Genomic DNA, 13168 nt, shown 5'->3' with positions numbered 1-13168 from the left:
AGAGGCCTGAACATGGAAAACCATTTCTGATCAATAACTTTAGAATCACTTGACCCAGAATGTTGAAACTTCATAGGATGATTAGATATACAGAGTAGATAACCCCCATTGATTTTTATACGCCCGAAGGGACGTATTATGTTATGACGCCGGTGTCCGTCTGTCCGTTGGCAATTTCATGTCCGCTCTGTAACTCTTGAACCCCTTGAAGGATTTCAAAGAAACTTGACACAAATGTTCACCACACTGAGACGACATGCAAAGCGCTTGTTTCGGATGACTAGCTTCAAGGTCAAGGTCACACTTAGGAGTGAAAGGTCATATATGACTTTGCTGTGTCCGCTCTGTAACTCTTGAACTGCTTGAAGGATTTCAAAGAAACTTGGCACAAATGTTCACCACACTGAGACGACAAGCAGAGCGCTCGTTTCGGATGACTAGCTTTAAGGTCAAGGTCACACTTAGGAGTGAATGGTCATATATGACTTTGCTGTGTCCACTCTGTAACTCTTGAACTGCTTGAAGGATTTCAAAGAAATTTGGCACAAATGTTCACCACACTGAGGCGATGTGCAGAGCGCATGTTTTGGATGACTCGCTTCAAGTTCAAGGTCACACTTAGCGGTCAAAGGTCATATATCAATTTGCTTTGTGTATATTGCTTTGCATTGCAGTGCTCTTGTTTTTATTTGGCAGATCCCTTTTTTGTTCTCTTACAATATTTTTTTTTGTATTACTTCCCTTTTTTGTTACTGTAAATAGCTTATTTTGAAACTTTTTTATTATTGGCCATAGGGAAAAACCGAGACCAGTTTTCTGTGGTACAACATGGATGGTACATCCAATTTTTAGATGTATTTTGACATAACTTTACCTGGTAAGAATTTTTTTGTGGACTTAGAATTATTATTTTTTGGAATTTCTTCTTTTTATTGTTCCTGTCCTTTGGGCTTAAACAGTCAAGTTCTTTAAATTTTGCTCCCATCCTCTGGTATAACCCTTTGGGCATATATTGGCCCGCTTGGCGGCGCTCTTGTTTGGATCACTTCATCAAAGGTCAATGTCATAGGAGCCAGAACATAGAAAATCATTACTAATCCATAACTTGACAACCACTTGACCCAGAACGTTGAAACTTCATGGAATGATTGGACATGCAGAGCAGATGATCCCTATAGCATTTCAGTCACTAAGCCAACCATCAGTGTCTCTTTGATTTTCGCTTCTGTCCCTTTTTGAGATCTTGACTATTACTACTATGCTTTGGGGGATACATGCGCTTTTCTACAAAACATCTTCTAGTTAAGTTATATAATCATGATACTGGCAGTCAGTTTGCCTAGCCTGTGCTCTTGGATTGTATACTGACTTGTTCTCCACAATGAACTGAAAACTTCCCCACATAAATTTGAGAGTCAGAATTGGAGGGCCGATGACTTGTGACACATTGCTTTTGTCAGATCTTGACAGACAGGAGGACCAAACCCATGATCTTTAGAATAATAATATTGTGCTCTACCTCCAGAGTTAACTGGGTGGGACATTTGACTTCTAGCTTAAATAAGCTGAGAGTGAGATTTGACTACTGTCTCAAGAATTGTGTATATTAAGGGATGAGCTGGTTAGGAAACCCTAGAAGTAGTCCAAAGCAACATTAATTTTCAGAGTTTTCTGTAAAATGTTTAATGAATATTTTTATGCCCCCAAAGGGAGGCACATTAGTTTTCAACTGTCCGTCAGTTAGTTTGTTTGTTCGTTCGTCACAACGTTAACTTTTTGCATGAAGGCACTTTACTCGCGAACCACTGCACCCAGGACCTTCAAACTTCACATGCTGATAGTATTTATTGAGTACACGACCCCTACTGACTTTGGGGTCACCAGGTCAAAGGTCAAGGTGCTGCAGGGGCATTTGTCACCATTAGTGACAGCTCTTGTTTTAACTAACAACTTTGCCCTTTGCAGAAGGAACAGTGGACGTTCTACACTGAGCTTGATAAAGATGGTTGCCGTGGGAGTTACGATGAGGAGCTCTATGTGAGTGGTAACACTGTTGTGTGGAGCAAGGGCGGCCAGGATGGTTGTAGATCAGTTATAAAAACTTTCACCATGGATTCTCCTGTACTACAGGTCAGCTTTTAAAGTCATTAGAAAGTCTAAATTTTGTAACATACGTGAAGAAGTTTCCCACAGTTGATACTAGACAGATTTTTCTTTCTTCCCAAAATTAATGTAACCATGGAGAGGGGAAAATAAACAATGCGAAACTGGTTTTTTTTTGTGTTGTTCTTTTGAAGCTTTTAACTTCAGCTTAAGTCATTAAGACATTTTGACAGCTTCAATTTATTTTACCGGTATGTACTTACATGGAAAATGCAGTGAAAACTTGAAGAAAGTGTGAAATATACTGTACAGAAATTTTAATAAAAGAATGTTTTGTCTTGCAGGCATTGTGGTGTAAATTTGTCATCCCAGAAAGTTCAAATCCAGAAGAAATTTGCTCCACTCTTGACACTGAAGGTTTGCATAATATTATGATAATACACAGATGTATTTTTACCACATGTTTGAAGTCGTGGAAGTGAAATAAAGCCATTACATAAATTTTATCATACACTTGTGTAATAAAGCTTTGATGTCGAATTTGCTTGGTCAATAATAGGCAAAGAAAAAAGAAATTTTGATGTTTCAACAGGAAAAGCTTACATGTGATAAAAAAATGTTACATTTGTGTCTTTCCGCATTGAATTTATTAAACTCATTGAATAAAATTGATAAGATTTTATTATTTTATTCAACTCGTTGATAAATTCAGTATGAAAGGACACTCGTGTAATATCCTCTATGTAATTTGTGGTTTAAAAGCGGATGATATTGAATTAATAAAGCAAAGTAGATTGAATTTGTACCAAAATGTTCAAAGTTCTGGTGAACATCAGATTACAGACTAAAACTACAGTTTGATACATTTCCTTTCCGACTTGACAAGAGACAACTGGTAGATATCATAGAGAATATAGCTTTTGTGTTTTATGTTTCAGGAGAAATGCAGTCAGGGGTATGTGTAGTTGAATCAAGCTGTGTCAGCTGTTTTATGGAAGATGGCAGTGATTATCTGGCTGCTCTTCCATTTCAGGTAAATTTTTTATACCATGCCTAGAAGCTGGTTTGGTCAGGAAAAATTTCACAAACTTCTTTCCCTATGACAGTCTTTTGCCATGTTATCACTTACTTTATACAATATTTATAGATTTCAAAGCACTCAGAATCTGTTGAGAAAAAAATCTTCAAATTATAATTGAATGATATACATTGCAACTTCATTTTGCTGGAACTTGGATTGCTCAAATACCTCCCTGACTGTTTCTGAAACATGTTTTAAAGTATTATTAAACACAAAGGTCTGGTGTAAAATGAAACAATTATTTGAATAAGTTCCATTAAGTTTACATTTTATACTGTTTTGAAAATTGAGGAATGTAGGAAAAAGTTTAACTTGCAGTACTTTTGACTTATGAAAAGTTTATCTAAATTCATAATAGTCTTTTGCAAATAGTGTGTTTATCTCTAGATTATGGGATTTCCACTAACCTGTACATTTGTTTGTTAGGTTGCACATGTTTGGGTCATCAAGAACGGTCTGCTGTTTGAGAGGACAGTGTCTCCAACTGAATACAGCTCCCAGAAAAGGTATAGCTCTCTTGTCTATCACTGTGTTTATGTGTAAATATAAACACAGAGCAATAATTAAGCTGCATATTTGTTTAGATATGCAATAACATTTGGAACTATGCAGTTCATATATCCCCACGACTTACGTTTTCCAACGGACATATGTTTTCGACGATGTCGGTATTTCCGGTTAATTTGCATATCCCACGCATGTCAAGTGATGATCACATAGTATTTTGATAGAATAAACACAGTTCTACATGTGTCCTCATTTCATGACTTAATTTTTTTAAAATTGAAAGTAAATCCATAAATAAATATCAACATAACGTTTTATACATCTTTTATTTAATCCCAAAACTGCTACTTCAGTGACACTCTCATTTAATCATTTAGAAGCATGGAAATAGATTAGAAGTTTGTCTGCAGACACGGCCATCTTTATGGTTATTGGTCATGTCATGCTTTTTAAAAACCTATACCATACAGTAAAAATACCGCAATCTGATTTATATGACCCCCTTGCAGAATAAATTAAGAACATTAAAGACATTAATATTTAATAAACGCAAATTTGAATAGGACTTACTAAACACTCACTGAAAATGTATTAAATAGCATTGAACATGGTTAAAACATTGCAATATCTGTTTCACCTGATCAATGATGATTTGTACTAAATTCAATGTACGGTATAGATTTTAAGCGTGATTGGCGGGAACTGTCAGATAAGTAAGTCGTAAAGTGCGAGCAGGTGCTTGCAACTAACTTCCGTTTTTAGCCGAAATGAACTTGCAAAGCTCAGATTTCCCAATAATAACCACACATAAAGTGAAGGTCTTGTATTGTTTTGTCACTTGACAAGTATTTTTGGCAATCATTTGATTTCTTCCATTGTCGAAAACTGACGTCACCGGGATAATTATAATGCACATATTTAAATCCGAAGTAAGCATTTCTTGATTTCATTTGTGCGTATCTCTGGCTTGGACTTCAAAATCAAATAGACTGTATCTATAGTGTGTTATACTAGTTGCATGTGTTATTGATTAAAATCAAGTCACCCTAGGTGTTTTTAGCTCACCTGAGCCAAAGGCTCATGGTGAGCTTTTGTGACCACTCAATGTCCATTGTCCGTCTGTCAATAATTTCTGAAAAAATCTTCTTCTTCAAAACCACTGGGCAGATTTACACCAAACTTCACAGGAATGATCCTTAGGTGACCCCCTTTCAAAATTTTTCAAAGAAAAAATTTTCCACTTGGAAGTCTGGGCACCTGCCATTTCTTTGACCTATGTGTAATACACAGTTGAGGTCTGTGACAATTGATTGACTAAGCAAATTGATAACTGACTTTAGTTATCTTAATAAATATTGTGTTGAATGGTGACAAAAATTGTGGATGCTGGTCATAAGTGCATGAAATTTTTTTACCTTTTAACTGCTTTAGATGATTTACTATGTAATGGGCTTTGCATCAAACAATTGTTTTTATTTTCTAATGCATTTCAGCTGAATATGCTGTCTTTTTAAAAAATACGACACTGAAATCAAAATAAGATAAAATATTTTTGGTAGACGACTTTGTTCACTAGAATACTTGTATACAACACATTTATAATATTATTTTAATATTTTCACATAATTATTTAGAAATTCAGCCTGACATGCATATCTGCAGTAACATGTTTTAAAATACCAAAGTCTGTTTGAGCCATTACTTAATTCAAACCAAAATGATGGTGTAATACCTAACTGGTGCTAGAAAGTTTACCTGATGCTCTATAAACTTAAAGTTTCATACTTTCTGCATCATACTTACTTATTTTTTCACCATTTAAATTGTTGAGTCCTTTCGTGTATATTTAGGTTTATATGAAACTGGTCATTCAGGAGGATACACTAATTATACCTCCACAAGCAGAATTTAAAGTGGATCATATAGAAGTCATCTTACAGGCAGGTTTGTGGTTGATCTGACTGTTGCAAATTTTTGTGACACAAACTACTTTCAACACTTCAGTTGGGATTCCAAGATGTGTGTAACATTTTTTCAGGGTCAGTCCAACCTTTGTGGGGCTGAGTGTCCTTATTTTAAGAAATGTTTTTTTTGCAGAGTTTATACAAAATAATGACAGAATATGATTAATAAATCCATGAATTGCACAAGCAATTTATGATTAATTTGCCAGTCATATTCTGTCATTATTTTGCATTAACTCCAAAAGTATAATTTCATTTCTAATAATCAATTTACATTATATTTCCTTTCGATTTGTTAACAAGTTTTGTCTTTTTTTACGTTGCACATATTTTGTAGTATAATACATTTAGATATGCTTCCCAGTCATTCTGTTCACCAGACAGAACAATTGTGATGTCTTTTAAGGAAAGTTCTTCCTGACTTCATGTTTGTGTATATTTTATACAGGAACGCACCAAACCAGACCACTGTGTTCAGTATGTTACATCCTTTAGACGAGGTTGCCCCTGTCATCACTAAAACTGGTATGTACATTTCATAGATTGGAAAAATAACAATAATATAGGTTAACATCCTGCCAAGTTACCATATATTGCAGGTTTACTATTAATAAATGTTAATAAATAAGAGAGCTGCCTTTTTTCCTAGTCTCGTTTCAAGGTTATAAGCCTCTGCAGTCAGTTACTGGTGTATTACACAACTCGGTCTTATAACCTTGGGACCCAGTTATGGCAGAGGACAAAAATCTGAGTCCAACCAATTCTCTTTGATATTTTCATGTTTATTGCAATGTATGATACATTGGTTGGTGTTCACTTATATTGTAGGTACAACAGGGTGACAGAAAACCTCCTATCTTATAGACAATACACAACATGCTGTATTCTCCAGTGTAGTATTCTCCAGTGTAGATCCATATGTAGTCTGTAACTATGATACACTGCTTGGTGTTCACTTTTACTAAAGGTACAATTTGGTGTCAGATGACCTACCTTACATGTTGTAGATCCATCTGAGTTTTAAACTATGATACATTGGTTGGGGTTTTGCATATATTGTAGGTACAGCAGGGTGTCAGATGACTTACCTTACATGTTGTAGATCCCTCTATAGTTCTAAACTATGATACAATGGTTAGTGTTCACTTATATTGTAGGTACAGCTGGAAGTCAGAAGACGTCCTACCTTACAGACAATACACAACACGTTGTGTTCTCCAGTATAGATCCTTCTACAGTTCTAACCAATGATACAATGGTTAGTGTTTACTTATATTGTAGGTACAGCTGGGTGTCAGAAGACATCCTAACTTACAGACAATACACAATACGTTGTGTTCTCCAGTATAGATCCTTCTATAGTTCTAACCTATGATACAATGGTTAGTGTTCACTTATATTGTAGGTACAGCTGGGTGTCAGAAGACATCCTACCTTACAGACAATACACAACACGTTGTGTTCTCCAGTATAGATCCTTCTATAGTTCTAACCTATGATACAATGGTTGGTGTTCACTTATATTGTAGGTACAGCAGGGTGTCAGAAGACGTCCTACCTTACAGACAATACACAACACATTGTGTTCTCCAGTATAGATCCTTCTACAGTTCTAACCAATGATACAATGGTTAGTGTTTACTTATATTGTAGGTACAGCTGGGTGTCAGAAGACATCCTAACTTACAGACAATACACAATACGTTGTGTTCTCCAGTATAGATCCTTCTACAGTTCTAACCTATGATACAATGGTTGGTGTTCACTTATATTGTAGGTACAGCAGGGTGTCAGAAGACGTCCTACCTTACAGACAATACACAACACATTGTGTTCTCCAGTATAGATCCTTCTATAGTTCTAACCTATGATACAATGGTTGGTGTTCACTTATATTGTAGGTACAGCAGAGTGTCAGAAGACGCCCTACCTTACAGACAATACACAACACGTTGTGTTCTCCAGTATAGATCCTTCTATAGTTCTAACCTATGATACAATGGTTGGTGTTCACTTATATTGTAGGTACAGCAGAGTGTCAGAAGACGTCCTACCTTACAGACTATACACGACACGTTGTGTTCTCCAGTATAGATCCTTTTACAGTTCTAACCTATGATACAATGGTTAGTGTTCACATATATTGTAGGTACAGCAGGGTGTCAGAAGACGTCCTACCTTACAGACTATACACAACACGTTGTGTTCTCCAGTATAGATCCTTTTACAGTTCTAACCTATGATACAATGGTTAGTGTTCACATATATTGTAGGTACAGCTGGGTGTCAGAAGACGTCCTACCTTACAGACAATACACAACACGTTGTGTTCTCCAGTATAGATCCTTCTACAGTTCTAACCTATGATACAGTGGTTAGTGTTCACATATATTGTAGGTACAGCTGGGTGTCAGAAGACGTCCTACCTTACAGACAATACACAACACATTGTGTTCTCCAGTATAGATCCTTCTGTAGTTCTAACCTATGATACAATGGTTGGTGTTCACTTATATTGTAGGTACAGCAGGGTGTCAGAAGACATCCTACCTTACAGACAATACACAACACGTTGTTTTCTCCAGTATAGATCCTTCTATAGTTCTAACCTATGATACAATGGTTGGTGTTCACTCTGCCTGGAAAGTACGGAGAGCCAGACAAGAGGTATTGTTGTTGACTTCATACGCAGACATAGACAGACGGTTTTTACTGACAGAATATCGTTGGCTGTATTAGCTTTTATTACAAAAATATGTCTCAGTCATTAAAAATAGTGTGGTTCATATTTAGTTAAAATGTTGTTTCCAACAATATTGTAGTTATGTTACTAGGACCATTTTACCTTGATGTGGTTCTTTATTTCTCACCTGTATTTGGTCTCTCCAAGTACCTGACTAATTTTCTGACATGACAATTTAGTTTACAATTTATGAGTTAAGAGGTAATATCAGATCATTAGAGAACATTTTCCTGTTTAGAATCAAGTCATACCCTATTGAACTAGCATGATGAATGCTTTCTTAAAAAAGTGTTAAAAAGACCTTGATCTAGGGCAGATACAGTATTAAATCTGAATATGATACATATTAAAGCAATTCATTACTTCATTAAATTAAATAGAGCTCTTAATGTCTGTTTAAGGAATGTAATGCTGTATGTAACACATGGGACCAGACAGCCAGTATATACCAGATGGGACCCTGTACTCCAGCTCAGAACTTGAACCAGTCCAGCAGTAATATGTCACGTTTCTATGGTAACATTTCGGCATCTCCTCAGGTGTCACCACTGAGAAGTTACTCGGGACGTATCAGCTCTCCAGCATTCATGTCTCACTCACAGAGTCCGTTGATAGGCAATCCACCAGGAATAGACAGGTTTGTAGCCTTGATTTAATGTTTATTAGCTCACCTGAGCCAAAGGCTCATGGTGAGCTTTTGTGACCGCTCAGTGTCTGTCTTGTGACGTGTATCGTCCGTCCGTCAACATTTTCTAAAAAAATCTTCTTCTTGAAAACCACAGGGCAGAATTACACCAAACTTCGCAGGAATGATACTTGGGTGGCCCCCTTTCAAAATTGTTCAAAGAATTGAATTCCATACAGAATTCTGGTTGCCATGGCAACCGAAAGGAAAAACTTAAAAAATCTTCTTGTCCAAAACCACAGGGCCTAGGGCTTTGATATTTGGTATGTAGCATCATCTAGTAGTCCTCTACCAAGATTGTTTAAATTATCCCCCTAGGGTCAAATATAGCCCTGTCCTGGGGGTCACATGGTTTATATAGACTTATATAGGGAAAACTTTGAAAATCTTCTTGTACAAAACCACAAGGCCTAGGGCTTTGATATTTGGTATGTAGCATCATCTAGTGGTCCTCTACCAAGATTGTTCAAATATCCCCATTAGGGTCAAATATGGCCCTGCCCCAGGGGGTTCCAAGTTTTACATAGACTTATTTAGGAAAAAAGTTTAAAATCTTGTCTGAAACCACAAGACCTAGGCCTTTGATATTTGGTTTGCAGCATTGTCTTATGGTCTTTTACCAAAATTGTTCAAATTGTACCCCTGGGGTGAAAAGAGGCCCCACCCTAGGGGTCCCAAGTTTTACATAGACTTATATAGGAAAAAACTTTAAAAATCTTCTTGTCTGAAACCACAAGACCTAGGCTTTTGATATTTAGTATGTAGCATTGCCTTGTGGTCCTCTACCAATATTGTTCAAATTATTACCCTTGGGTGAAAAGAGGCCCTGTCCTGGGGTCCCAAGTTTTACATAGACTTATATAGGAAAAAACTTTAAAAATCTTTTTGCCTGAAACTGCAAGGCCTAGGCTTTTGATACTGGGTATGATGCATTGCCTCGTAGTCCTCTACCAAAATTATTCAAATTATGCACCTGGGGTGAAAGGATTATCTGATCCTATTTCCTAGACTGTTTAATTATAATTACCTGATGACCCCAAGTAATATGATGTTAATTGACTGTGACCTTGACCTGCTGACCTACTTCCTTGCGTTTTAAGATACAGCCTTGAAATTTGGATGACATACACAGTTTTGCACATCGATCTTAAAACTGACTTTCATTGACCATGAATGTGACCTACCGACTTTCTTGATATTTTAGCATCAGTTTGACATTTGAATCATATTACTCAGGTGAGCGATCCAATTCATATAGGAGTATGCATCTGGTGGACAGAGTGATTTTATTCCAGAGCAGATCACTGTTTCAGATATATCATTTCAAATCTAACAAATTATCAAGGATTCTTATCTACATCCTTGACGACATCCAACAAATATTTGCTAGTTTTGTTTGGTTTTCTTTTGCAGTGCTTTTTATCAGTGTTATATTATCAGTTACATTTTCTTAAAAGTTTTCATATAAAGGTGCATGTTACCTCGCAGGTACGGAAATTGTTCATAAAGAAATTTTAGAACAATTATTTGGATGAAGTTTTTTTATTACTATTCACAAAACTTTGTATATATAAAAAATCATTTCCTTTTTTAATCAGTTTAAATTTTTTTTTTAAAAATCACTCACCAGAGAAGGTATCTTAGAAGTTAATGTTTATTTCTGCATTTTGTTGTCTTAATATTTACATGTATGCTAGAAGAAGACTGTGGTGTTATTGTTATACATTTGTTTTTGAAGGGTAAACACAAAAGTTACTACATGTACTGATTATTTGTAACAGGGACATTTTTGTAAAAAAAATTAGAATACAAAGCTATTTCAATTTTTTTCTTTCAGACGTTCACAAAGTCCAGCCCTGTTAGGCAGTACATCTCTCCTTAGACTTCATACTCCATCTCCACAAACATCAAAATCTCCTGGAAACTTCTACCGTACCCCGGCTAACATGTCTCTCATCAACGAAAGCTTCACAGAATGGATGGAACCAATCACTCCAGAAATCTGCCTGGAACACATCTGGACAGAGACTGCACCAGCCATTAGAGACGGCTCTCTCGGAAAGTCATCAAAAGCATTTCTGACTCGTGACCTTTGTGGTCAACAGTATCTATGTTACGTAATCTCATACAGGCAGCAGTTGAGATGTGTAAAATTTGAGGAAAGTAATGATCTAAAGAAACTTGTTTTTGGTGCTGTAAATATAATACCATGTAAAGATGCAGTTCCTATTGAAAGTAAAGATTTGTTGATTGTGCTGGACACCAGTGGATGCTTGTTTATGTATAGTGGAACAGCTAAGATAAATCGTCTTCATGTACCAACTCTACCTGTCGGAAATATGTCAGTGAGCATATTGAGACAAATGACACCCTTACATAGTCCAGTTAGAGGGGGAGGGGGTGTTTTCACATCAAGTCGACCCCCTAGTGCTATGGATGCAAGATTCGATGAAGAATTTCAGCTAAATCAGATTTCACCGGTACAAACTGAACTTGAAGAGTCAGCTAACTATGATGACTTCCCGTTGGGTTGTGGATATATTCAGAATTTAAGAGACAATATATCAGACAGGTTCACTATTGAGCTGACCAATGGTCAGTTATGTAGATGTACTATACCAGATATGACCAACTCTCCAGGAATAGATATCGGCTTAAAGGTACAGTTACACATGAAAGTATACTTTTACTTTACCACTAAATATTTCCCTTTTATTTTTATTGTATTTCTGATCAAGTGGCTGTGACCTATGTTTTTTGGTTTTTAAGAAATGTCAGAAAATGGTGTTTCTATTATAGCTAATAGTTAATAAATTTATTGGTTATAGATATATTATGACACTGCTACTAACTAAAATGTGGCCACTGTGACTTGAATCGTGTAGTTCACAGAGTTCTAATCATTTGCGTCTCACCACTGTAGGTTTAATACCTTTAATTCTTTCATGTTAGGAAACAATCTAACTTTCTTTCAGAAGGCTAATGGTTCTGCCCAGGTGTCTAGCCAAAATAATGTCTGGACGGACACCAGGGGTTTTTCCTCAACCACTGGAAGCTGGAAAGTCACCATATGACCTTTAATAAATTGTAAGTGTTTAAGGTTAAACCCAACCAAAAACTAATTTAAAGACTCCAGTACCTAATCTCTCCAGTAATATATTTGCAGCAAAACAAGTGCACAAGAATGCAGTCCCTTTGATAAAAAAAGCAGTAGGAAGTTTAAGTAATATTCTTGTTATTTTGCAGGCATTGAAACATATGTTGCCTCGAGATTTGGCATTACAAATGTTAGGTAGATGGTATACAGTGAGGAACTCGCCTGGTGGTATCGGGAGTCAGTCCGAGTGGATGATGTTTATACGATGCTTGCTCGGTATGATGGGATATGATACAGCAAAACTTGCTCTTACATTTAAGGTACATTGAGTAAATCTTAAGTCTTATTTTCTTTCAGTTTTTACTGTTTTCTTTCTATTGTGACCATGCTGTGTCCGTCGTGCGTGCATCTGCCAATCTGTCCGTTGTGTTTAAACGATATCTCCTCCAAAACCACTGAATGGATATTGATGAAACTTGGTGTGGATGTTCCCTGGATGGTCCTCTAACAAAATTGTTCAAACGGTTCCACTTGGTTGCACTTAAGGGCTGTAAGATGTAAAAATAGAAAAATCTTCAAACGACATCTCCTCCTAAACCGATGGTGCAATTTTGAAATAATTTAACACAAATAGTCCTTATGTCAAAAAACATGGCTGCCTAGGGGCATGGTCACTTTTCCCTATATGCATATAGTGGAAATTTAAAAAATGTTCTTGTTTAAAACTGCTGGCCCAGTTTTAAAATAATTTTACACAAATGGTCCTTGTGTGACTCTCTACCAAGATTGTTTTACTTATTCTGATTCGTCAGCAAACATGGCTGCCAGGGGGCGTGGTCACTTTTCCGTACATGTATATAGTAGAAACTTAGAAAATCTTCTTGTATAACACTGTTAGCCATATTCTGAAATAAAGCCATATTCTAAAATAATTTCACACAAACTTTCCTTGTGTGACCTTCTGCAAATACTGTTCAAATTCTTCTGA

The 13168-nt window shown here is 36.3% G+C and overlaps 1 protein-coding gene across 2 annotated transcripts in view; it reads left to right on the top strand.

Annotated features, from left to right (window-relative positions):
* The window catches only part of LOC123564078 (anaphase-promoting complex subunit 1-like), a 93755-nt gene that overhangs the window by 24973 nt on the left and 55614 nt on the right, over positions 1–13168 (top strand). For both annotated transcript variants that reach the window (XM_053518245.1, XM_053518247.1), the window contains exons 4-12: positions 1966–2130; positions 2448–2520; positions 3042–3136; positions 3611–3690; positions 6104–6180; positions 8177–8322; positions 8800–9035; positions 10921–11743; positions 12330–12500. In XM_053518245.1, coding sequence (XP_053374220.1) covers positions 1966–2130; positions 2448–2520; positions 3042–3136; positions 3611–3690; positions 6104–6180; positions 8177–8322; positions 8800–9035; positions 10921–11743; positions 12330–12500 — 1866 coding nt within the window. The remainder of the gene's footprint in view (positions 1–1965; positions 2131–2447; positions 2521–3041; positions 3137–3610; positions 3691–6103; positions 6181–8176; positions 8323–8799; positions 9036–10920; positions 11744–12329; positions 12501–13168) is intronic.

Source organism: Mercenaria mercenaria, chromosome 1, assembly GCF_021730395.1.
Source record: "Mercenaria mercenaria strain notata chromosome 1, MADL_Memer_1, whole genome shotgun sequence".
Classification (NCBI taxonomy): Eukaryota; Metazoa; Mollusca; class Bivalvia; order Venerida; family Veneridae; genus Mercenaria; species Mercenaria mercenaria.
The sequence above is the reverse complement of the archived record's forward strand: the minus strand, read 5'-3'. Positions and strand labels throughout refer to the sequence as shown.